Here is a 24,803-nt window from a genome sequence, read left to right as displayed (position 1 = left end):
GAGCAGCTCGCTGGAGGTTCTGCTGCTGGTCCAAACAAGCTCTAATCTGAAGCATTTCTGGATTTAAATGAGCACAGTCACTGCTGTACGTCCTGAAGTTAAACTCGGTTTGCTGTGTTGCCTGAGGTCTCTTTAGTTCTAAATATGCCATGCGTCCTGAGGTTAAAAATGCTGGATCTGACTGCTGGGAAGGTGGGAGGGATTCTGGGGTGTTTTTGCAGCCATGTCCTAATAGGTCCAGCAGCTAAATAGTGAATGACAAAGCAAATTCCAATAGCAACAGTAAGTCTGAGTTGGGATGAACAGGAATAACGCGCTCAGCTCTTTTTTCCCCCCAGGCTGTCTGCAGACCTTGTGCAGTGAATCAGTTGGTCAGTGCTAGAAGCTGTCGGCAACCTGAAATACTAGAATATCAAGGGGTTTGTTTTGTTTCTTTGCTTTGGAAAAAAAGAGTATTACATTTTGGATCACACTGTCCAGTGAAGGTGTCGCCTCTGCCAATTCCTTGCCTAAACCATGGCATAAAGAGGCCTTGTGCTTTATTGCAGGGATAAATAGCATTGCTTTGTGGAGCACTACATTATGCTGTATTTCATTAGGCCTCTGTTGCACGAAGAAAGAGCAGGGGAAGTGGAGCCGAGGAAGAGGAGCATCCTTATGAGCTGTTGCTTACAGCAGAAACTAAAAAGCCAGTTCCGGTGGATAGAAAAACAAAAGGTAAGTGACCATCCTAAAAGTAGAGTGGTTTGCTTAGACAAGTTTAACAAAAATATAGAGGGCAAAGAGGAGCTGGAACAACTGAACTCTGTGTTGGGTGGGGCAGCTGGAGTCTGTATTGCAATTGTTTTGTTTCCTGCTAATCATCCCTTTATAAAAAGGGGAGGACTAAATGTGCCTGTACAGAGTGTACACAGAGGAAGAGAAACTGCTATCCTTACAACCGAGAGATTGCAGGGACCTAATACATTAATTTAGAAAATCAACAGATCTTGTGCGCAGTCAAAATAAATGCGGAGAGAGGTGGAAGGCTGTGTGGTGTTGTTACAACAGGCGAGATGAACCAATGCAAGCATTTAAACGAGCTGTATTCTCAACCCAGCTGAATGTGAAGACCTGCTGGCGATGCATGTTTATATCCGCAGATGATTGGCCCTTCTATCCCAATCTCAAAATCAGCACACTGCTGTGTATTGAAGCTAATCTGAGATGTAAAGTAACAAAGGAGGAAAATAAGCATGCACAGAGCCAGCCCCTTTCTGGAGCTGACAGGGAATTCGCTATATGGCCAGGTTAACTATTGAACTCGGCTCTTCTCCCAGAGGGACTTCTGTGCTTTACAGAGGATCTGGGAACACCTTGTCTCTCCTGTCTGGCTATCGCTGGGCTTTTTGGCTTTTCTTCAATGACAACAAAAGGTTTGTTCAGAGGAAAAAACATCCCTTGCTTTATTCAAATGTCCTGAGCAGGGATTTGGAAGGATTTAGGTAGGTCTCTAAACCTGGAAACTGTTTCATCTTGAGGATGAACAGGGTATAAGGAGGACTCAGTGCGATGCCTCTTTGACTCCCCTGTAAGACCTGCAGATTTCCTTTTCTCTTTTTTCCTCTTTTTTTGCAGCGTGCTAGCTTTCGTTCCTTGAGTCCTGCTGTACTCCCAGCCAGTATAGGAGGGCACAAGAGGTCATTGTTTTCCCACCAGCCTTTGCCAAAGCCACTTGCTGCCTGAGGCAAAGTTGCGATGCTTTTCAGGTTGGTGCTTTGCAGTCTCAACGAGGAGGAGTCCTTGGGTGACAGCCACTGAATCGAAAGCTTTCAGGCTAACTTCTCGGCCTGCAGCGATTGCTGGTTGTTCAGTGCAATTCCTGACTGTGTTGCTCCTTTCTCTTGCTACAGTGCCCAGGCTTGTTTAATATGAGTAAAGATGTATTGTAATTACGTTTGGGATAAAATAGAATCACAGAGTACTGGATCTGCTTGTTCTGGGTGCACATCTCTTCCCCAGGCTCCAGAAGACCCAGGTACTGCAGGCACTCTAAGCCCCATCTCACGGAGAAGTCGAGGGAAGCATCTCTGGCCAAATAAGGAGCAAGAGACGAATATTGTCTAAACTACAGCAAGAACGATAGTAGCTGTGACTTCAGGGTTTGCAGTGCACAGCAAGTGTTACTGGGTTTGTAAGGAACTGAAGCAATCCCTTGCTAGTGTTGTGGTGGGAGAAATCTAGGAATGCAGATGACTTTTCTCATCCTCCAGGACTATACGTGTTCATTTATGACTCATGCAGCAAGAAAGAGCCTTGGATCTGTTGGTGGTGTGTAGGTGCTCCTAGGGGAAGGAGAGAGGTCCACCAATGTGTTTTTCATCTCTTGCATTTTTTAAGCTTGGTTGGATCATCTTCCACTGCTCTTAGCGTGGTGGTGGAACTGGAGAAAGGAACGTGGTAGGACGGTGACCCTCTGTTTGTCCCTCTTCTCCAGAGGGTACCAGCTGTTTTCCAAAGCAGCTCAAAATCAGGAGGGTGCATCCCGTGGCCAGACTGCAAGTGTGGCTGTGTCCCCAGGGAACAGCTCTCTGCATCCTGCAGGAACAGAGCTTTCGCAGGGCCCCATGTCCATCTTCCACCTGTTTCTGCTCCTGTTTAGACTTCAGGTTTCTTGACCTCAGTAGGAAATGAGGAAACTGTTTAGCACTGGAGTTTTTTGCTTTCCCTTGCAGTATCACAGGTTACTTCTCTGCCTTTCCACAAGATGTTTCTCACTTGCTTTGGAAGTGTGGGTGAGCTTTGAAATCTGCCTTGCTCTGCTAGAAACAAAAGCAAATGTTTCAGGCTTGGCAGTAGCTGGAGTCAGATGCCAGAAGGGCATGGGGAAGCAGAAGTACCTTAATGTGAAATGCGAGTATATGTTGATGAAGGAGGGGGAAGACATGTTTGGGGAATAGTGCAGTCATTTTGTCAAAGGTTAAACAAGTTTGGGCTCCGTCAGGGACTTAAGACTTAACTGGGGTGTTGGAGAAAGTTTCTACCTCTGGATCAGAAGAGTCCTGGTGCGTCGAAGGCAGCGGTCTAATCCCAGACATGGGAGCAGGCTGTGGCATGGTTTTGAATTGCTCCTTTGCCCTCAGACCAAGAGGCTTGGATTCGAGATGATGTTTGAGTTCTGGAGGAGCCTTTGGTGAAGAGGGACAGACCGATTCCTGTGGGCTTCCGAGAAGGGTGTAGCAGGGCAGCTGAAAGGCAGAGTTTCAGGCACGCTGTTTTTAATGGTGCCTTTCATATGTGATAGCTGCCTTTGTTTGTCTTGCTGCAAGTTGTCTTGTTTCCAGTGACTGATGAATGTGGTATTATCTGCCTGGCTTTGGTTGCCTTTTGTGTATGTTGCAGCAGTTTGCTGTCACATGCTGTAGCACTAGGAAAAGTTGGCCTAATGTTTTTGGGCAGAGTATCAGATGTGGCTTGAGCCAAATTCTTTTCCATCTCCTTTGGTAAGGAAACTACGTGCGATCTCGAGCGTGAAGTCAGGGCTTTCAGACCTTGTAATACGACTTGTAAACAGGCCAAGAGTGGTAAACTGTGTGCGGACTGGTTGGGAGGAAACTGTGCAACTCCCGCTGCATTTAGAGAAAGACCGGATGGAGGATGAATGGGGAAAATACTTCTGAGTTGTGATGTCTGTCTTACTCCTCAGGAGAGTCATCCACAAATGCTGTCAGCAGTAACCAGCCTCAGGTAGGACTGACTTGGTTCCTTCTGATGCATATTAAAAACTAACATTTGTTGTGGTTCTGTCGTGCTGCTTTGATAGTAAGTCCGATCTGAAGTTCCTACCTTGCCCTTCCTCCTGCTAGAGTTTTCCTCTGTGGTTGTCCTGATTCAGCCAGTTGTAGGACTGTGCTCTAAACCAGACCTCTGAGATGACCCAATAATAAAACACAACACATGCTGTAGAGAGATTAGGAAAACAGATGTCTTCATGGAGCCAGAGTATGGCCATGGAAACACGGGATGGATATCACTAGAGGCAATCTGGGGAGACACGGGTGCAACCAAAGGGCGCAGTGGTTAGAAACCTCTTGATTTGCCATCAGAGGAATAATAATGTAGAACCACAGCCTACATCCCTCCTCTTGGGTTTTGCCATGGCTGGAGAACAGGCCCTTTTAATCCAAGCCTGCAGCTGTGTTCTCATGATGCATTGAGAAGCTTCTGTGCAGAGTAACAGTAGTGGTGATATCTCTTCGCAATAGGACAGTGCTTTATCCCCCTTTCTTAAAGGGGGAATAGGGGAGGGAGTACAAACGATCACAAGTTCAGGTAGCTTTTGATGGATAAACTCTGTCTGAAGTGAATGAGGCGATGAGACTAAAACATGTGCACACTGCAAATTTCTGAATTTGGCACCCAGGACCTCACTGTAGATGAGCCTTTGTGCTTCTGTTTTACTGCAGTTGAAGGTTATTTTTGCACCTCTCAAGTAACACTCTGCAGGCTAGTCTCCCTCTCTTTTCTGGCCTTTTATGCCACTGGACAGAGATATGCATGCTCATCTTCTCACAAAATTTGGCATCATGTAGCATGGGAAGCCTTTTATGGGTAAAGATTGAGGCCAACATATGCCCTCACTAGTTCTAAGGTTGGGGAACTTCAGCAGAAAGCAGCTGCAATAACAGCTTGATTCTCATAATCCAGGGGCATGAAACGAAATCCTACTGGTGATATATAGGGAGACAAACTTGCCCAAGGCAGCATAATTGAGGCTTAGCGTTAAATTTTGAGGAAGTGCTTTGTATCTGGAATTGTCAAACTGCTGGCTGGGGAGCTCTGAATTGAATCTGCCCTGGAAAGCAGACAGTCTGCACCTGGAAACGTGCTCCTCATCCCATTACACGTTGAAAGCAGCCCCTCCTGTAGACAAAACCTGCAGCAGGAGTTGGCTTAAAAGTTAAGCACAGTCAGATACCTGTGCTTGGGTGTAGCAGTAGCTACAGAAATTGAGCAGAAGTCCCTACAGAAGGATGTATGTTAAGGATGCCTCATTTTCTGGATGAAGAGGTGTAACCAGAGGATGCTCTCACAGGCAGAGAGATAACAAGCACCCAAACCCTCTGCATTCCTGCCCTGTGTGCCTTGATGGTAAAGGAGCAAGGTTGCTCTTTGCTCCTACATGCGTTCTCCTGTCTGCAGTTTTCAGGACAGCCTGCGTTACGTGCTCTGAAACGTCTCCAGGATGGTGCTCACATCTCATGCTCACATCTTCTGTGCGACTGTTGTTACTCTTGCTCCAGCTGTTCCTTCTCCCTCGTGCTTCCCAGTCTTTCTCCATTGGCTCGGGAGGATGAATGGGTGACTGATTTCTGCGCAACAGGAGCCCTTTTGTAAGTCTGGGGAGCTGGATTTGGAGCACTTTGTTCTGTCTGGGCCCAAGCGTTCCAGCGCGCGGCGTAAACTTTTACCAGCCGCCTTTCTGTCTTCAGCAGAAATGTCATTAAATGTTAATCTGGGGCACAGAAGAAATGCTCTTTAAGGAAAGAAAGCGGTTGAGAAGGAGGGCTCTTGAAGTCTCCAAAGCTGTCCCCCTTCAGTTTAATGTAACTGTCCCGTCAATGTGGTGTCCCTCTTCCTGGCCCTGCGGCATCTCATTAGTACTCATCTGTCCTGCGAATGCAGCGTCTGAGCTTCTCTAAGGTTTCTCCCCCGTGTTACACCTTCAGATCTTTGTGCAAAGGAGCTGAACGTAGTCTGGTCCTGAGATCGAACGATGAGGTGCTGCTGGTGGTGCTCCCCGGGCGGTGTTAGAAGCGATGCAGGTGAGCTTTCCGAGTTGCACCTTCTGCCCGTGGAGACTGGGCCCCCCTGCCCGCAGCTTTAATTACAGAACTACTGGTACACGTGCTCCTACAAGATGGGAAAAAAAACAGCTACCTCACTGTCCTGGAATCCCTTAACCCATAAGCTACAGAATGAAATAAGATCTCGGATCAGTTGATACCACCGCGAAGCCGTCGGCGCGCTGCCCTCCGTTAACCTCCGTTCCGGCCAGGCTGCCGGCTGAGCAAGCTGCTCCTGCGTTTCTGTGGAGTAAACGAATGTCTGCACGGACCAGCTTACGCCCACGGCAACGCGGGGCACATGAGACCTGAGCATCTGAACTGGCTCGCAAAAATAAATGACTAATTCGGAGCGCTGTCCTGCCGCGTTTCTGGTGTGAGGACGTGCTGCAAAAAATGTGTTTACATGCGTGCTGGTGTTGGAGAATGACCTGGTGAAACCTCATGCGAGAAAGGATGCCTGGGACGAATGAGTTCATCTCGCTTCTGTTGCCAATAAGCTGCTTTTAGTTAAAGATAACTAAAATTCATTAGTGTATTTTCCCTCACTGAAATGAAGATGCCTTTGTCTGAGCTCTTGCAAGCTGCTGTCCCAAAAACCCAGCAGTTTCCTCTTCATATCTGAATATCTTCCTTGCTTTTCTGGGCCATGTTATCGGGGTGCTTTGCTTTATTGCTCCTTTGCAGCGTGTGCGTTTTTTCTCCAGCTGAAGAGTGTTTCTCCAGCGCTAAATGAAGTGGTTAAAATTTATAAGCAATTACAGGCAGATATATGAATCCTTGACGGACAAAAGTTGTGTTTCTCAGCTTTTTGGAGTTTTACTTTAGCAAGTAGAAAGCGTGCACGTAACGTGCCCAGGGTGAGTATGCATCTGTCTGTGCACATGCTTGGCAATTGGGATCAGTCAATTATTCATGATTTATCCCGGGCCCTGGTACCTGATATTAAAGATGTGAGCGCAGTAGTCGCGGTGTAGCAGTGTCACGTTTCTGGGACAGTCAGTGCTGCATGCGATGCAGCTTGCTGCGTTGGTAGAGCAGACCGTTCTGCGCTCAGCGCCGAGCTTCTAGGAGAGAGGCTGTTTGATCGGGATTTTTATTGCATAAACTGTTTATTCCTCTCCCCTGAGGAAGGAGGAGAGGTTAAACTCTGAAACCGCTAGGGAGGAAAGCTGTGTTTTTTTGAGGGGGGAGAGGATTTTGGAACTTGCAGGTTTATTGCAGGCCAGAAGTTTTCCCACCCCGCGGCTGGTGCCAAAAGCAGGGAGCGCTGCTCTAAATAACACTTTGGCCTTTATGGAAATGTATCAAATGTTCCAGGAGCCTCTGTCTGCGCTGCTCCTACCTCACTTGCTCTCTCTGCAGGATATAGTTAGCACTTCTCTTAGCCTTATATAGCAAGGCCTGATAGTTAGTGTTAACAGGAATAAAACAACAAGGAGAGCTGCCAGATTGCATAAATCAGGCCAGTGTTTGGAATTTCATAAATGCCATGACTTTGGGTACAAGTTGAGCACTCGGAACAATACTGGACTGTTCTCGCTTTATCTCTCCCTCCCTCGCTGAGGGAGGGCAGGGGGAGAGCTGGAATTTTGCTGCTTCTTCCATGTTTTTAATTTTTTCCTGTTTTCCTCCCCTCGAAGACCACAGGAGGAGCAGTGGCAGCCGCAGCCAAGACTCTGCAGACGGCCAGGACATCCAGGTTCCCGAGCAGTTTTCTGGGTTGCTTCACGGTTCTTCCCCCATCTGTGAAATAAGTGAGGACCCTTTCAGGCTCGTCCCTTCCGCGGAGAAAGGAGGCGCCGAAGGTACGAGCCACCCGCCTGCTATGCAGCTGGAGGATGCCGACTCGCCTGCCCCCGCGTCGGTACGGACCAGCTCTCCCGAGCGCAACCCGCACGTGGTCTACGCGACCGTCCAGCACGCGCACGCCAACCGGGCGGATCCCGAAACTCTAGTCACACCCCGCGTGCTTCAGCACCCCGGCGGTGCCGAGGACGAGGGGGACAGAGGCGGCGCTGTGGGCCGAGCCCACCCGGGGAGCAAGCCCAAAGCCGAGCTCAAACTCAGCCGCAGCTTGTCCAAATCGGACTCGGATCTTCTGACCTGCTCTCCGACGGAGGACGATGCCATGGGGAGCCGGAGCGAATCGCTCTCGAACTGCAGCACTGGGAAGAAGAGACTGGAGAAGTCGCCGTCCTTCGCTTCGGAGTGGGACGAGGTAAGGCTGACCTTGCTTAAGAGCTTTAGTGCCAGGAAGGAATCGGAGCAGCAGGAGCTCCCTGTAGCAAGCTGGCCTTCGGAGGGGGTCCTAGGAGGTTTTCGTAAACTTTTATTAACTCACATCTCTTGAATAGCCAAATGCTGAGGTATTTAAGAGGTATAAGAAGTTTTTAAGGTGTTAAATGACAAAAGAGAGGTTTATTTGGAGTGGGGGAAAAGCACAGCTGCAAGAAGTGAGGGACTTCTCAAAGATTTTTGTTTGTTTATTTTTTCAAACCACTCAGACACAGGGCTTGATTTCTTGAAGACAAGCCAAAGAGCAGCTTTACATCCCCAAAATTGGGGTGACTTGATAACAGTGCTCGTCGTGTCTCCGTGTTGACCTCCTCTTCCCAGTTCTTTCCCTGCAGACCATCCCAGCATCGCGAAAGGAGGTTTTCGTTTCTGGGTCCCTGCTGCTGGGGTGGAAGCAAAGTCCTGGGTCCATGGGGATGGGAAGAACAGAGCAATTAGACTTTGTTTTGTGTATTTAATAGTTCCTGTTTCTCTCTTTGCATATTTGTACCTGAGGCTTGTTAGAAGTCCGTTTGTTATAGCACAGGGAGGCTTGTGGATAGTTAAATATTTCGTGCTCAGAAAGTTGGCCCCAGCGAAGCACTCGGGCGAGATTAGGCGTCCCTCTGAAACCCGGCACCGCAGCGCTGCTGCAGCATTCTTGGGGGATGATTCCCCGCTGGTAGAGCCGCGGCGCTGCCCGGGAGATAAGCGCGGACGAAGCACTCTTTGCACGCCGAGAGGAAGCGAAGACCCCGGCGGGGCGCCGGGTTCGTGAAGGTTGCGTGTGCCAGGCTTGCAAACTCGGGGCGATCCCTGCCTCGCGGGACGCCTGGTCCCTCTGCTCACCTGCCCCAGGCTCAGCTGCCTCCGATCCGGGCTCAGAGGCAATAAATCTTCCCTCGGGGAAGGTGGAGGTATTCAGAGAGGGCTACAAGGGCAGTGGGAATCCCTCCACGGTGTGAGCACGCAGGCAGAGCTCATCCCGCAGTTCAGACCCTCCCTCTTGCTCCCTGGGTGCTTCCAGGGTGCCAAATGCAGGTTCAGGCTTCGCTGCTAATAACCTGGCTCAGTTATGCCACAACTGCTGGGGAAAGATTGTGCAGCAGAGAGGGCTTGTTTCAAAGGGCCAGTTAATTTTTGCTGTGCTTTCCAAACCAAAATGTTTACGGCAAATGTGGAAAAGGAAGGAGCTCTTGGCTTTACAGCGCTGTGTGACATTACTAGTAGCAGAGGTCAGGTCGTGGCATGTCCGTGCTTCCTCCGCTCGGAGGAACGACCCCGCAGAGCCGCTTCCCTGCTTGTAAACAAAAAGCATCATTTCCCCCCAGTGCTGCCCTAACAAGCCGCAAGAGGAACATCGGCTTTTCCTGCATGCTGTGTTAAGGTGAGGAAATCGGAGAACAAATGTGAAATACACACATCTGTCTACGCTCAAGCAGGTCCAGCTTGAAAAAGGGACTATCAAACCTGATGGTTTTGTCTCCTCAGTTGCTGGTGTAATTTAAACATCTCGTGGAGTTGTTTTTAATCTGTCAGGAGCCTCCTGTGGCTAGAGCACGATTTGGCTTGGGGTCCCTGGCCGTTGCTGGCCAGCTCGGATGATTTTGGGCAAGCGAGTCTCCTCTCTGCCTCAGTTTCCCCATCTGTCAGATGGCGACAGCCTTTTTCGCGCAGCATGTTTTGCCTCCTGTTGAAAAGCACCGTATGAAGTTAGACATAAAGGGAACAAGCTACCAGTTGATGACTCACGGCTTTAGCTTGATTTGCCTTTTAATTTCCAAAGCCTCTGTGTAGCGGTATTTGGGGTCTCATTCTGCCTCCTGGTGCGTTCGCAGCCATTGCACGCTCTACATTGGCAGGAGGGGCCCAGTTCCCGGGGCAGAGCAGTTTTCCATAGAAGTGGTATAAAAGGGAGTCGCTACGAGTTATATGGTCAGGCCAATTTGTATGATAAAATATCATAAAGCAGACTCCTGTGATTGCTGGTAAGAAATGGTAAAGATGCACCTGCAGGGGCATTTTTTTTTCCTGTGATTTGTATGTGCAGAAAAGGGCTGATCTGCCTGGCCGTAATGGCAACAATGAGATTTAAGCGTAAACGTAGCGCTGTTCTTGGAGGTTTAATTAGTTCCCTGAATGGGATAATGCAGCTGCTCTGAATTAAATGCAGTGTGCAGCCTCCAAATTTATCAGGCTCATATAAAACCTGCTGAACCACCCCTGTTAGCAAGGGTTTGGCTCTTCCTCTGTGTTACGGGGAAACAATGGCAGATTTATGTGCATTATTCTGTTGATTCTAATAGTATTTATGCAGGCGACTGAGGCGGCGGCTGGTCCCTGTGTGCGGCTCTGCAACGCAGCTGCAGCAGACGAGCGGAGGATTTTGCCCGCTGCCCTTGCCAGCAGTAGGTGTGCCTGCGGGGAGCCGGGGGCTCGGGGAGGGAGCCGTTTATGTCAGCAGGCAGATGGGAGCCGTGGCAGAGGCCAAGCTAGCGTCGCTCGGGGCCGCCGGAGCCGACCGAAGCGAGCAGGAAGACCCGCAGCTTGGAAGCGGAGGCTCGCCGCCCTTTCCCAGCCGAGCGCCGCGGATGCCCCTTGCTGCAAGTGGAAGGTGCTGCCAGCTCTGCCAAAAGGGTGGGATGAGAAAGGAATGATTCACTTGGCAAAGCTCGTCCCACTTCCCAGCCATGGTGCAGCGTGGCTCCCTGCTCCGAGGTTGCGCCGTGCCGCGGGGCAGCGGCAAAGCAAGCGGTGCAAAAGCCGGTCCGGCCGTTCCTTGGCTCTTTGCTCCTGTGAGCCCTCCCAACTGCTAACCTTCGGGTCCAGGAGGGGCTGAGCTGATTTCTCTCTCCTGGTTATAAACTCTTGCAAGTCTTTGTGCATGAAAGGCAACATGCACATAATATAGTTAACTGCTTCCCAAAAGCCAAGGGCACATGCAACATCTTCACTTTATTCTGATCCCACTCTGACTCGCTCCTGGAGAGGTTTAGCTTTTGGAGCGATTCCTTATCCCCTACCCCCAGCTTATGATGTATGATGCCTTTTTCTTTCTTTTTTTTTTTCCTTGGGTCCTTTTTATCCATTTGATAAATCTACTTGTCCGTGCTGAGAGACCGACCAAGATGAAGTCGGATTTCATCACAGTCATTTACCAAACTGCTGCCAGTCCATTGGGGAAGAAACTTCCTGACAGTGCGAGTAATTAGTCTGGGATGTGGTCTCCCGAGGGAAGCGCTGGAAAGGGGGGTCACTGGTCTTGAGCAGACGTTGTAAAATATTCCTGTAGGAACTGCAGTGGCGAGAGGAAAAAAAAAAATAGGACAGTGACAAACACTTTCTGCCTCTGAGATGCTGTCAGATTCGTAAAATAAAAATACAGCTCTTTGAAAGCTCTCGATGCAACCGTTCTCCCAGGAAGGAGCGAGGTGGTAGAGTGAAAGCTGCTAAATGTAAATACCAGATAAAAGGGGATCTGTTTGTTTGTAGAGTTTCTCGGTGGAAAAAGCAAAGATGTTTTGCTTAGGCACAACACCAAAATGTCGGCATCTGTCCTGGCTCGGCGTCAGGAGTTTAGTGCATTTTGCAGTGGGAAGGTTTCCTGCACGCTGCTGCAATCAGCTCCGTGGTGTCCCCTCGGCTTTGTACTCCGTGCTGAGGCTGGTCCGGCTGCCGGCACCACCGTGCACGCTCTCGAGCCTGAGATAAAGCACCCGGCCTCTGCTCCTAGGTTGACGCAGAGCACGTGGCAGCCTGTCTGGATGAGTAGAAAATAACCAAATTCATGGAAATCTTACAGGTTTGCGTCAAGCTTTGCCTCAAATGGTTTTGAGGTCAATGTCACTTAGCATCTGGAATGCTGCGAGCCAAGTTCCTTTTTCCCTAAATACATATATATATTGTCTTCTTTCTTTTTTAGTAAAACCTGTTTTTAGTGGGAAGGCTGGGTGCCTTATGCAGCCCTTGCTGGGAGGGCTGTTCCCTTATGTGAAAGAACCCAGGCCCTTGACAAAGCGCAGGCTTGGCCGTGCGGGAATATTGAGTTATCCCGTGCTGGGCCTAAGCGGCTTGTGATGGTTCGGAGGGTCACTGTGCCGCTACGTTCTTGATATCTGTAGGATCCAAGCAGTGCAGCTGTGAATTTGATGTCCCCAGCCCTTATCTGCTTCCACGCTTTGAGCAGAAATGTCTGGTGTCGAGGCGCAGCAATGGCGATGTTTGAGTTGGCCACTCTTCTAGGCTGTAGGTGTTGGTGAGAAAAATGATCTGTTACATGTTTGGGGGCAAAAAAAGAGCTACGCTACTGAGAATTAGCCTCAGACCCAGCTTCTGACATTGCTTAATCCTCCACTTTCAGCTGTCTGCTCTCCAGTAAGTGGCTCCAGTGCTGAATTTGTAATGAATTCTGTGCTACGAGGTTCCCGCATCGGTATCGTGGAATGAGGTGGCTGCTTTGTGTTCCTCCTTCAGCTCCTTTAGAAGGAGATTAAACCTCCTTCAAAAGAAACTTTGAGAACTGAATAAAACATGCATTTTATTTTAGGTTTCCTTAGAAAAAGGAAATGCACAAGCTATCACTTTGATGCATTTTTTTTCCCTGAATGAATTAGTTAGCTGATGAATTAATGAATATTTTGTATCTAATTATGGCACTGGACAACCATCATCTTGCCTCTCCTGTAAAAAAGCCGTAACGCAGCTCTGTCTTTCACTACTGACTCAGGAGATCTCTCCCGTTTGCAGTATCTAGGGATGTGTTATTGCACAGGCTGTTGACCCATTTTGGGGCCTTAATATCACAGAAGGATCAATGCAAGGAATAAACTGCACATCTGTAGTGTCCACCACCAAAGACTCTGAAGAGCTGGAGACCAAGTTGTCAGAGGCTGTCGTGTCTAGTGGGGTAGCTTTAAATTCTTGAGCTCCATTAACCTTGTCAGGACTGCTCGGGTGCTTAAGCACCTCGTGGAATTAGTGCCTTAATTACACTCTTACAGCTGAGGATTAAGAACATTTGCATTGAAATGTGAAGCTTCTGTGAAAGCTCCTCCTGCAAAAGCTGCCGCTTCCATGAAGCAACACCCAGAAGTTGAAATTCTGAGCGGCAAGCCGGTGTCGAAAGAAAATGCAAATATTTCCCTTGCTATTCAGGGAGAGAACTGCTATTTTTGTGCTTAGTGAAATTGCTTCTTGTGAAGCTCAGTGTTTTGTTTTGTTTTGTCCTGACAGGCTCATGCAGCTTACCTGCCGGGTAGGCGCTCCCGTATGGCCCAAGCCATAGATTAAAATACTAGTGCTGCAAGTGAAAAATTCAGCTGAGCGGATGATGTGTTCAGCCTCTCCATATTAATACACCTAGAGCACAAAAGCTTCAAGTCCCGTCCGTGGCTCGGGCCGAGGTGCCTGCTGGCGTGCCGTCCTGCTCTCGTGTCTCGCCGCCTCTGCTGCCGCCGTGTCCGTAAACCTGCTTTTCCTGCAGGTCGCAGGACTCCCTTCTTCCTTGCCAGCAGCCCAGGCCACCTAAAAACTGCAGTTTCTCTCGATTCTGATGTTTAAACCCAAATGCTCGATTTGCCCTGTCTGAACAGTGCAACCAGGCAGAGTCTGTTTTCAAACCAGGATATCCTCGGCATGCTTTGTGCTTGCTTTGAGCTGGCCTGAATTTCTAAGGATTGATTCCAGCTTTCCCTTTGCCTGTTTGAAAAGTTGAAATGTTTTCTAGTTTTTTGTTTAGGGGAAAAAAAGTAAATGTGGTTGGTATCTTTATTCCGCTTTCCGCTATTCTAAACAAGCGTGTCCTTCAGGATCTTAATTCACTTCATTATTGGGCTGATTACTCCATTATCTGCAGATCACAAGATTTCCTTTTGCTTTTCCTGTACTAAGGTCAGGAATTCTTGCATCATTCTCAATGTCGAATCTTTTTCTTTTCCCTTTGCCTCCAATGGCAAGATTTCCTCCAGCCTGATTAACTTTTCTTTTGGTGTGGAGGTTTTTCCGTATTTCATTTCCACGATACAGGTTTGCTACGTATCTAGTGCAAACGGCCGGTCTATTAATTGTGTACCGATAATGAACTAAGCAGTCCCAGCCAGATGAAGACAGCTTGTTCCGTAGGTAAAAACTATTGGAGTTCTGGTCTGAGAGGCAAATAAATATACCTTATTCCCGTGTATAGCAGCAAGGTTTAGGCATAACAGGAACCTCTGTTTGCCAGTTCTTTGGATCGTATCAATTCATCTGGAACCAGACCGGTATCTGGGGTACCTCCCCTAGGGCAGCTTTTAAAATACAAGGAGACATTGCAGCTTATCAGCTACCGTCTACATGGAAGAGCTCTTCCATCCATGCGTTCAGAAAGATTTGTGATCTTGCCCTAAATACAGATCTAAATGCACAACCTTTCTCATCTTATTTATAGGTCACCAATTACAGGCCAAATCTGTATCTAAATTAGTGTGTGTGCATGCTGTGCACTAGAATAACAATTTCAGTCCACTATTGCTCTGCATTTCTTTTAACTTTATAACCATATATTAATGCCGTATTGCTGCAGTATTGCTTTCAGTTCACTGATGTTAATTATTTGGGCTCTGACAGTCACTTTAGTTATGTAACCATCTCGTGATCATTACTGTCCGCAGGATTTTTTTCAAGAACGGAAATGTCCAGCTTCAGTGTCCTTACTAAATTCAGTCTTTCATTATGTTCTCTTCTTTCTTGGCATCTTAAAACACTTCAGAAGTTAAAAATATATATATATAAATATACATATAAAAATATATATATATAAAAATAGCATTTTTGTAGCTGTATCCAAAGACTCCAAAGCAGGTGTAGCTGTGCCATGTTGCAGGCTGGAGACAGCCTTTGCTCCGAGAACCTCGTAAATCATTTTTGGCTTTAAGTGGTTTTAGATGAGAGAGTATCAAAATGCAGGTGGAAACTGTAAATTGCTTTGTTCTTAGGATTTTTTTCCCCCTTTTTTATTGCAAGTTTAAAATAACCAGTGTCCAGCCATTTCGGTGTTTTGAGCAGGTGCAGTTTTGTTTGGTCCTCTTTCGAGTCACGTTAGTGTTGAGTATTGCTGGGCTGGGACCCAGGAGCAGGCCCCAGATCCAAACGAGTTTCTTGGAGAACATATTAAGCCAGAAAATGTGAGCATCTCAATCCCGCAGAAGATATCACGCTATCTAGCAGAATGTGTTGCAAAAAGTAGTTAATGAAATTACTGAGTCCGCACGTTGTGCGTGAAAGACACGTGCTGCTGGAGGAGGATAGGGTGTGTGAGCTGTTAGGTTTGTTAGGTTTTGAGGTGTCTCAGACAACTGACTTGGTTTTGTAACTTGCTCTGGGGTTAATAAAAAGAGCACTGGATTTTCAGGCCTTCGGTATTTATGCTGAGCTCACAGCGCAGGCTGCCGTCTTCTGTACATGCAGAATAAACTGAGCAATGAAATATGAGGCTTCTGCTCCGAGGGGTGGTGATGTCGAGAGCATAAGCCGAAGCAGCATAAACTAAGCCAGAAGAGTGGTTTATGTGCTGTCGCCACTCTAGAAATGAGATTCATAGCCCAGGCCCAGATTTCCTAGGACTGCATTTGCAGAGCGTTGCACGCAGGAGCCAGCAGCTATTGTCCCGGGTCCTTCTGCCCTGAACACACCGCGTTAATATTGCAACTCCACCCCTCTTGGACGTCCCGGTGGGTGCTGGGGTCCAGCTGGGAGGAGGTACCCCGCTGGGGTCTGACCCACCTCGCTGCCGCGTTCAGGGGCAAAACATCACTGAGCAACTCCATAAACCAAGGGTGTTTCTGGGGAGAAAAGTCTTAGATCTCTTGCGTTTTGCTCTAGCAGGAGAAGTCTGGTGGGTAGCAGAGAGGACATCATGCTTGCTGGGAGCAGCACCTCCTCCATCACCTCCCAGGTGCGTGTCTCCATGCAGGATCTGTTTGGCTCGCCGGGTGCCCCAGTCCCAGCGGTATATCGAGCCTGCTTTGCATCGGCTCTTGGAAAAGCCGCGTTTCCTTCTCTTGGATTTGGCCCCGCTATTGTTGTCGGTGCTGTTGTCGCTTCAAGCTTCAGTTATTGTGAATCTGCAGAACGACCTGGGCACCTCGTCCTGCCTCGCTTTGCTGAGCTGCGTGCTGCAGAAGTAATGTATCCAGCGCTTAGAAATGCAATTAATAAACGTGAATACGCTGAAGGTGGTGGACTTCAGTTCAGTGCAGCTGCTGAGGAAGGTTCTCTCGGGTATCTTTTCACGTTGCGTTTCCCAAATGTGAAGTGAGAAGCAGGAGCTGTTGAGCCAATGCAATTACTACTGCGTTGAGGAGCCTGGAGAATAGAAAAGCATCAGCTGAGAGGCGTTCTTGCCATTTACGGGACTTGTGGTGCTTGTGGCGTAAATTGAGTGGGTATTGATTTTGAGATGCTCTAAAAAGCGAGTTGTAAGCGTGCAGGCTGGCCCTCCTGCGCAGGGCGCTGGCAGTTAGCACCTCGTGCAGCTGCTGCTTGAATCACTTGCTCTGTATTGACCTCTCCTGTCTTCTACGGCATCTCCTGACAGGTGATTCCCGTGGTCAGCAATTAAAAAAAAAAAAATCCTAAAACCTGATTAAACAGCTCTGCTTTCTCTTCCTCCCAGCAACCCCCAAGTTGCTTGTTTCCTGGAAAATCCATTAAACAACTGGGAATGACTGGCACAGTCCCATGTTCAACTCCAGTCACCTCGTAAGGGCCCGAAACTTTCAGCTGGGTTTTCGGCGCGTGGAGAGGTAGGCTGTGTGCGTGCAGAAGGGAATCACCTATTTTGGCAACCACGTGGCTCCTGTTTGGTCTTAACTTCGTTGTATTTGAGGTTTGTTGCTTCCGCTCAGTAGCGATGCCAGAGCATCAGAGGCGGTCTGTGCTTCCCAGCATCACTTCTTCGCTGTCCGTTGACCTCATGCACTCTTATTTTTCTCCCCTGCTTTTTACAGCTACCCCATTAAGCTGTAATGAGACTTATCGCTTTGTAATTGGTGGTGTGGGTTTTGTACTCAGATGGGTTTTTAAACTGTAGAAGCAGCTTGTCTTTTTTTTCTTTAATTTAAACAATCTGCCCCATCGCTCAGTGGCAGAAGCTTAGAAATAATGAAGTCTTAACCCTTGTCACTTGCCTGGAATTGCAGAAATTTGAAATGCTGATAACCTTTTCAACCCGACTTTGCAAGTAGCTTTCAAGAATAAAATATGCTGCTGGAACTGCTATTTTGTCTGATGGGTTTTAGCCCTAGGCAGGTTTGTACAATAGGTTACGAACCCCTTAATAATAAGGATTTATAGTGGGAAACCTGATATATTCTTAATTATGCTTCTGCTGCAGGGTGTCATTATAACGCACTAATACCACACACGTGGCAGATAGTGGGCCGCTTGTTTCTGCGCGTTTTTATTTAATTACAGAATTTGTCTGAGCCACGTTACTGCTCCGTGTTCCTAGTTCTTCGATGCTTGTGCGGGCGAGCTGCGAGTTGACTCCCTTGCGACTGGGCCTCCAGGGTGATGATTTTAAGGGTTTCCCTTGCCATGTGCAGAGCTGAGAACGAGGTGGGTGACGGCGCCTGGTGTCGGAAATCAGGAGGGAAGACGAGCGCAGGGGGCACCGGCGTGGACCTCCCACGCTGTCACCGAGAGCTCTCGGTGCTCTCCTCGCTGACGTATGCAAACCTGCCCTGCCGCTTGGCCTTCCTGATTTTGACTTAAACATATGTTTACTTTAAAGAGAGCAGTTTGGTGGGGCTCGGAGGCTGCGTGCAGAGCTCTGCTTTGGTTGCGAGTGCAGCGAGGAGGGGTGTGAAGCCCGAAGCGTTGCCGACCAGCGATGCAGATCATCGTCCAGAGCAGCTGGATGCTTTGGCCACCTCTCGTTCTCCCTGGGGTTGGAGGGAGGGGTGAAACTCTGCTTGTGAACCATTTTGGGTAGGATAGCTGTAGCTTCCAGCAATCACTGGCCATCCAGATGCAGGCAAGCACATATATACTTTTTTCCCCCACCTCCCAGGAGAACCTTGATGTGTCCTTGGGAATTACTGATGCTGCATGCAGAGACTGAGCACAAAACTGCTGTGAGTGTGTTGATGGTAAATCTAAGGGTTTTTTAGCCATAAGTTAGGTTTCACTTAGCCCCTGTGAGGAAGCTGCAAGAGCCAAAAGTGCCCCCGGTGCAGGGTTAACGTGACATTAGTGGAGCTCCGCTCAGCTCTGCGCTTTCTCAATGAAGCCTCCTCTCCCTGCATGCAAATGAGTCAGTGAGCTGACAGCTCGTTCTGCACGAAGCCGCCTTTTCTTCTGGCGATAAAAGACCCCAGGACTTGTTAATAATCTTCCGCATCTCTCAGTGGACTCGCTGGCTCCCAACTTCAGTGTTGGCTGTAGGGAGGAGAAAATCGGAGCGACTGTTAAAACAGGCACCGCGGCTTCGCGTCCGTCAGGGCAGGGAAGGGGAAATGGCCGGCAGCGGTGCCCCGCGGGGCCGTGCGTGCCGGGCTTCACGTCCGCCCTCCCGGGAGAAGGATCCCCAAAGGCTGCTGCCGCCGCGCGTTTGGCACCGCTGCCTTCGCGGGGGCCCGTCGGTCTCCGAGACCGCCCGCGGGGTGCCGGAGGAGGGTGTCGGAAGCGAGGCAGCGTTTCAAGCTTCGCTTTTGCATCCTGCTCACGTAGGAAGACGTTAGATGCTTCTGCCGTGAGCGCTCGGGAGCAGGGAATTACTTTGCAGGAGTCGAAACGTCCTCTGTGTTGCAAGGAGAAAAAGCTTCAGCATCCAGCGTGTCCTCTGCTGCCTTGGCTTTTACTGGGCTTCTCCAAACAAATACCTTTCTCTCCATTAATCAGGACTCAGTTGCTCTGGATAGTTTGTTTTAAGATAAAGTTCTGTTTTGGAGATAAATTGCCAGTTGCTATGTTTGTGTGGCTGCCTGCCTGCCTGCGTGGAAGGGCTGACCGCTTCCCCGGCCCCGGGATGACTCCTCAGCCGCACCCAGCTCCTTTTTTGGGGTGTTCTCATTTTTTGCAGCAAAACTAGGCAAGTGCAGAATTAAATCAGTGTGCTTCAGTCTTGGTAGCCGCTCTACGGCTCCTTCCCACCACAGCCCTTGCTTTGAGGGTCGCTGAAGGGCTCTCTCCCGTTCTTGCAGCCTTCCCTCAGTTTTTCCCAAAATCTTTTGGTTTTGGGAGTTTGTCCCTGTTCCCGCTGGGGCTCCTCTCCAGGCTTGACTGGCCAGAAGCCCTCGGACAGTGTGGAGCTGGCTACCCTGCTAGGTTATGAATAGCTGGTATGGCTGCATTTAGGATATAAAAGGTTTTGGGGGGGGGGGGGTTATTTCTGCTGATATAAGGGGGGAAAAAGCCCTAAAAACCCCACAACCTGTTTGGAGGCAGATGTGCGGTGCTTCAGTGGAAAAGAACAGGTTAAGCCCCAAAACAAATCGGAACTGAGTGTTCAGGCTGCGACTACATCTGAGCTGCAGCGCTATATTTAAACACAGTATTTTTGTATTTTAATAATTAACTACTGGGAAAGAACAGCCTAAAAAACTGTAGCATATGCTATTTTCAAGATAATCTGCTTCCCCAGTCCCGTCGGAGTGCTTTGCAGTGCAGTTGAGGACTGGTTGTAGAGGAGCAGGATGCTTTAGAGTTCATTCTCTTAAGATTTATCTCCCCTCTCCTTCCCCCTTGCCCCCTAAATCTGTATTTTTGCAACTTCTTAACAGTTAAATCGAGATGATCCACAATAAACCCATGTTTAGGTTGGCCTGTGACTCTGGGAGGATGTATTTTTTCTTAGCGAGGGTACGAAGGGGTCGGGGAAGCGGGACTTCCTCCGCGTTAGATAGCGATGCAGTTTTGACTACGGTATAACCTTGACTGTCTCTGGGCTGATCCAGTGTTTAGCAACAGATGGGTCGTGAAAGGTAATCAGTGCTGTGCAATTATTTCATTACCGTTTTATACAACGCAGAGCAACTCTGCTTTTTTGAAGAAAATTTGTGGCAGTTTTAGTACTGAAGACGCCTTTGCCAGCCTTTGCTGTTGTGTTTCGACTGCAGGGGCGTTGATCCGGTTTGCTTTTTCAGAGGTGGATGTTTGGGGCTAAGCAGCACGTGCTTGCAGCTTGGTCCTTAGTGTCCGTATCCTACGTTTGGTTAATGGGGAAGATGAACTTATCTACATTTGGAGGAAGTGAAAAGGCGGGGAGAATCCCTTTATCCTGCACCAGCCTCTCCAGGGCCGGCGTGGCTTGGTGCCGGGGAGACGTGCGGCCGCGGAGCTGCCGTTTTCGTTAAATCAGGTTGCACCTTCGTATCCCAGTGTCGCGAAAGAGCAAAACTGCAAGCGGTTAAGGGTGGAAGGGGGTCTTGGGGCACGGAGCGCCTCTCCGGGGCCCTCGCCCAAGAGGGACTGCAAACAGCGGGGTTTGAATCTGCCTCGACAACATGTTCCTGTGCTCTCTGCCTTTCCCAGCAGCGCCGGCAGCCGTCGCTTCGTGTCGCCGGAGCTCAGGCCTCGCACAGCGTAAGAGACGTCGGTCCGCCAAGCGCTTTGCCTCTGCTGCTGGGAAACCGGCCGAGGGAGCCGGGGTTGCTTAAGCAAACGTGCTTTTCTCCTCTCTGCCTCTGCTCTCCCTCCCCTCCTGTTTTTTCCCCTCTCTTGGTGACTGGTTATAGGAAACGCTTGGCTGGACCCAAGCGGTTCTTGCTCCAAATGATCACGTGAGGCACAAGGACTTCACGGGCTTCCAGATGGGCTGCAGTAAACATCTGTCAGATAAAGATCAGTAGGTTCCAGAGTGGCTGCAGCTTAGACTGTATCTTGTAATGGAGTTAATTGACCTAAATGTTCTAAGCTTGATGGCCTTCAGCTTCTGGAACACAACCTGCATTGACCGTAAGGCCCAGACTCGGCAGCGAGCCCTCTGGGCTCTGCGGCGGCATCCCAGAAATGCTGCCGCGGCTCCGGTTGGGCGCTTGCCTATGGAAGTGAGTAATGCAGGCAGCGCCCAAGCCCTCGGTTTTATTTGGAGACGAGGTTTGTGCTGCCCCATCCCTCCGGCGTTGCATGGTCCTTACGCGCTGGCGATGCATACGGGCGGCGGGGTTCGCCCAGCTTGGCTGGGGAGGAGCGTTGGCTGCTTCGGAGAGGCAAAGCAGGCATTGCTGGAACGGTGACCGGCAAAACGCGTGCGTCGCGGGGCTCGTGCTGCCTCTGGGGTCCAGCCGATAACCTTCACCGAGAAGCATGAAGCAGTTAATGCTCCTCCCGCGGTGCCTGCGGGCTCGAGTGGGAGCTGCTGCATCGCTTGCGCTTCCTTCGGGCTCCAGCGCGACTCCGGTGAAAAGGGAGGTGTCCCGAAAACGGGACTCGAGGGCTGTGCGTGGAGGAAGGAGACCGTCGCGAGCACCCCGAGCCGAGGGAGGGAAACGTGGCGTCCCAGGGCAGGCTGTAATTTCCCTTTTCTCCCCGCTCTTAGCCAGCTCCTGCTTAGCTGACTCCGCACTTCTGTTGTCAATACTGCCGAGTTGCCGATTTACACGAGAGCCTTAGGTTAGCTGAAAAAAGATTTTTATTTTTTTATTTTTTTCCCCTTTCCAGTTCTCAAAGCTGTATTTCTGGGGCTTCCTTGTTCAGCCGCAGCGAGCCTCAATAGCGAGATCAGGCAACATGAGGACTAGCTCTAACTTTTATCTGAAGTAAAGGCTGGTGATCGGAGCCGCTGCAAGATCAGCCACCCTGTCCGCGTGTGATCTTGGGCTGGTCGTTTAAGGACTGCCGTTGTCCACTTGAAATCAGGCTATTTTTGCCTGCTGGCCTCATCATTTTTAGTGCATCCTTTGAAACTTGAGGGCAAAACACCAAATCCCTTGTACAGCTAGCTTGTAGTTTTTGATTCAAGCTCTGAACTTGTTCTTTGCAAAGAAAAGCTTTCGTGCCCCAGGTTATGGTATCAGTTCTTTCTCATTTTTCTCCTCCTGTGAAATAAGGGATCTGATCACTAACCTGCTGCTTTGTTAGGGACGTTGTTAACCCTCGTGTCTGTGCTTTTTTTTGTCTGTCTCTGTCACGGACCTCCACAGCCCTGTGCAGAGCCAGGCATCGGGCTCAGGGAGCAAAATTCGGGTTAAGTTGTGTTCAGGGGCAGAAGAGCAATAAGCAGCTCTGCTGTAGGTGTTGCAGGACAGCATGCCTGTGGCAGCACTTGTGTATTCAGTGTCTCCAAAACCCTCCTTTTAGCTGAAATCTCATTTTAGAACATACTTTGCTGTTTTCCCTTACGTGTTTGAATTCGGGTTTGTTTTTTTTTTTCTATTTTTATGGCTGGTCCTCAAATGTCACAGTAAACCAGCACTAGCTGTATTTCGAGCACGGTACAAACACTTGTCCTCATGGTTTTCTAGAGGCAGAGGAGCCCCATCCCTTAGCGTCTCGTCCGTAGACTGCTCGAATGCCTCCTCCCTGGGGAGGTTTCACGTTTCTGCTCCCTGCAAGCAGGGAGGGCTTTCCTGACACCCGGCTCAGCAGGAGCCTTGTGGGACCCGTTTCCCACCCAAAGATCCCATAGCAGAGCGCAGTTCCGAGCACCCGTTGCTCCCGGGGTCCCGCTCGCGGGCCGGGCGGTTCGGGGCAGACAGCTGCCCTCGGAGGCTGGTGCATGAGCTCCAGGGACGCGTGTGCTCCTTCCCCAAACCTGTTCTTAGGAGGCCAAAAAGACATAGTTGCTCAAAATTTCTTTTTCCTTTCCTCCCCTCCCATTGCCAGTGCGCATCAGCTTTGCATTGAGCATCTCGGGATGTTTTCTTCAGCAATTTCTATTCGGGAATCTCCCAGGGGCTTATTTGATTTCATTTTCTACTCAGTTTATAGATTGAAGGCTGGGGTAAGCAACCAGACCTGAGCGCCTCGAGTGTCTTGTTGCTCTTTGAGAAATAGTGGGCTCTAATTGTTTAATGCTCGAGATTATTGAAAACTCTGAACTGCGATTTATCAGCTCTTTCAGCTTAACAAAATTAACCTAGCGGTTGTCGCTGTGAGTTTTCCCTCTGCAGCATTGTGTTAGATGGTCACGATTTGCAAATTCTGCTCAATGATTGTTTTTGAAAACTTTTTACTGACCTTTATGACAATCCAGTGTAAAACTTCTCTTGGGTTGTATGAAAATTGCAGCTCATCTAAAAAAAAAGAAAATTAGTGGCAAATACAATCGCTTGTATCCAGCTCTTCAGTGGACTTGCGAGGACTCCATCTAGGCAATAGTTTTGACCTTTTTTTCCTAATTGCATGAGGTTTGCCTTGAGCTGTTAACTTTGAATTGCTTAAATCAGGGGATGAAATTGTCTTTAGCTCCCTCTCCTGGGTAGTTAAGGCATTTGCCCCCATGATGTTGCTGCCTTTGCAAACTGCATCTGTTGTCAAACTCTTTCTAAGCATCTTTGCGCTCAGTGGAAGTGGTAAGGAGCAGAAGTTACCTGCATGGGATTGGGGAATGTGATTTAAAAACAAAAAGCAAAATAAGCGAAAGCCAAGCCTCGCAGACTGAGCTGGAGCCGAGCTCACCCCGCGCATGCCGGGAAAGAGTTGGGGAGCTGCATTTCTCGGCTTTGCTGCTGGTGGAGGAGGGCTGCATGTCTGTACGGGGCGAGCTAAGGAGTTGGGGCTCCTTTTCTTCCCCCGCATTTCATGCTCCAGGGGGTGGGTTTCTCAGAGCTGTTTGTTTTCTGGCTCTGGGAAGCTGCGGAGAGGAAGGCTCTGCGGAGTCCTGGCCTCTCCACGGCCCTCCTGAGCCATCCATCCTCGAGACAACTTTTCCAGGCAAGGTGCTAAGGACACCCTTTCCGGGCCAGGGGTATCTTAACATCCTTGCCTGGGTCTCTTCAGCAGCCGCATGGCAGGTGAAACCCCCAGGCTGCCTTTAATGCTTTCCGAATAACACTGCATGTGCTTTTTTTCTTATTTCCAGATTGAGAAAATCATGAGCTCCATCGGCGAAGGCATCGACTTTTCTCAGGAACAGCAGAGGATCTCAGGTAGCGTACCCAGCCCGCGTGTGTGTCGGTGTTTTCGTATAGAGGCAGCAAGGTGCTGGCTGCTGCGTGCAGAGCTTCTCTAACCTACTTCGGCTCGCAGGAGCAGAAGGGACACGTTGCAGCTTCCCAGCGTGATGTTTAAGACAACTACCAGCAGTCCTAAATCAGTGCTCCCATATGTAGATTCATTTAATGCTCCCCCAGTGACTGTGGTGGGGGTGTGTAAGGGGTCTTGTATCTTTTTGAAACTGGCTGCCTCTTTGCATTTTGGGACTTAGCATTACTGTTTAGGATATGATTAATTTAGAGGTGATTTTGCATATTCAAGTAACTTCAAGCAAATGCCTATTGCTGGGAATCGTGGAGTTTTTATCGGTGGCTTCTGATACCTTAAGTGCCCCCTTACAACCTGTCCCTCGAGGTGGGTAAGATCTCACGATGGCTCCTTCCATGCAGAGAAGAGAATCGCTGGCTTGTGAGAGTGGCCTGGGATGCCTCTTGTGCTCTTCCGTGAGTTTGAAGGAGGAAAATTGTCTCTTGAATGGCTGGCTCACTGCCCCCTCTCCCACAGCCCGACAGCCAGCGTGTTCTCATACTTAAAACTTCACAGCTAGTTTGCTCATTGTGTAGGAGG

The 24,803-nt window shown here is 49.3% G+C and overlaps 1 protein-coding gene across 11 annotated transcripts in view; it reads left to right on the top strand.

Moving 5' to 3' along the window:
• ANKS1A (ankyrin repeat and sterile alpha motif domain containing 1A) overlaps positions 1 to 24,803 on the top strand; it is a 106,880-nt gene that overhangs the window by 47,280 nt on the left and 34,797 nt on the right. For 6 of the 11 annotated variants that reach the window (XM_064497984.1, XM_064497986.1, XM_026111956.2 and 3 more), the window contains 4 exons: positions 600 to 717; positions 7,469 to 8,046; positions 20,613 to 20,663; positions 24,103 to 24,169. In XM_064497984.1, the coding sequence (XP_064354054.1) occupies positions 600 to 717; positions 7,469 to 8,046; positions 20,613 to 20,663; positions 24,103 to 24,169 (814 nt within the window). The remainder of the gene's footprint in view (positions 1 to 599; positions 718 to 7,468; positions 8,047 to 20,612; positions 20,664 to 24,102; positions 24,170 to 24,803) is intronic. The other 5 variants (XM_026111960.2, XM_026111957.2, XM_026111959.2 and 2 more) reach the window with 2 other exon arrangements.

Source organism: Dromaius novaehollandiae, chromosome 27 (assembly GCF_036370855.1).
Source record: "Dromaius novaehollandiae isolate bDroNov1 chromosome 27, bDroNov1.hap1, whole genome shotgun sequence".
Taxonomy (NCBI): Eukaryota; Metazoa; Chordata; class Aves; order Casuariiformes; family Dromaiidae; genus Dromaius; species Dromaius novaehollandiae.
The sequence above is the reverse complement of the archived record's forward strand: the minus strand, read 5'-3'. Positions and strand labels throughout refer to the sequence as shown.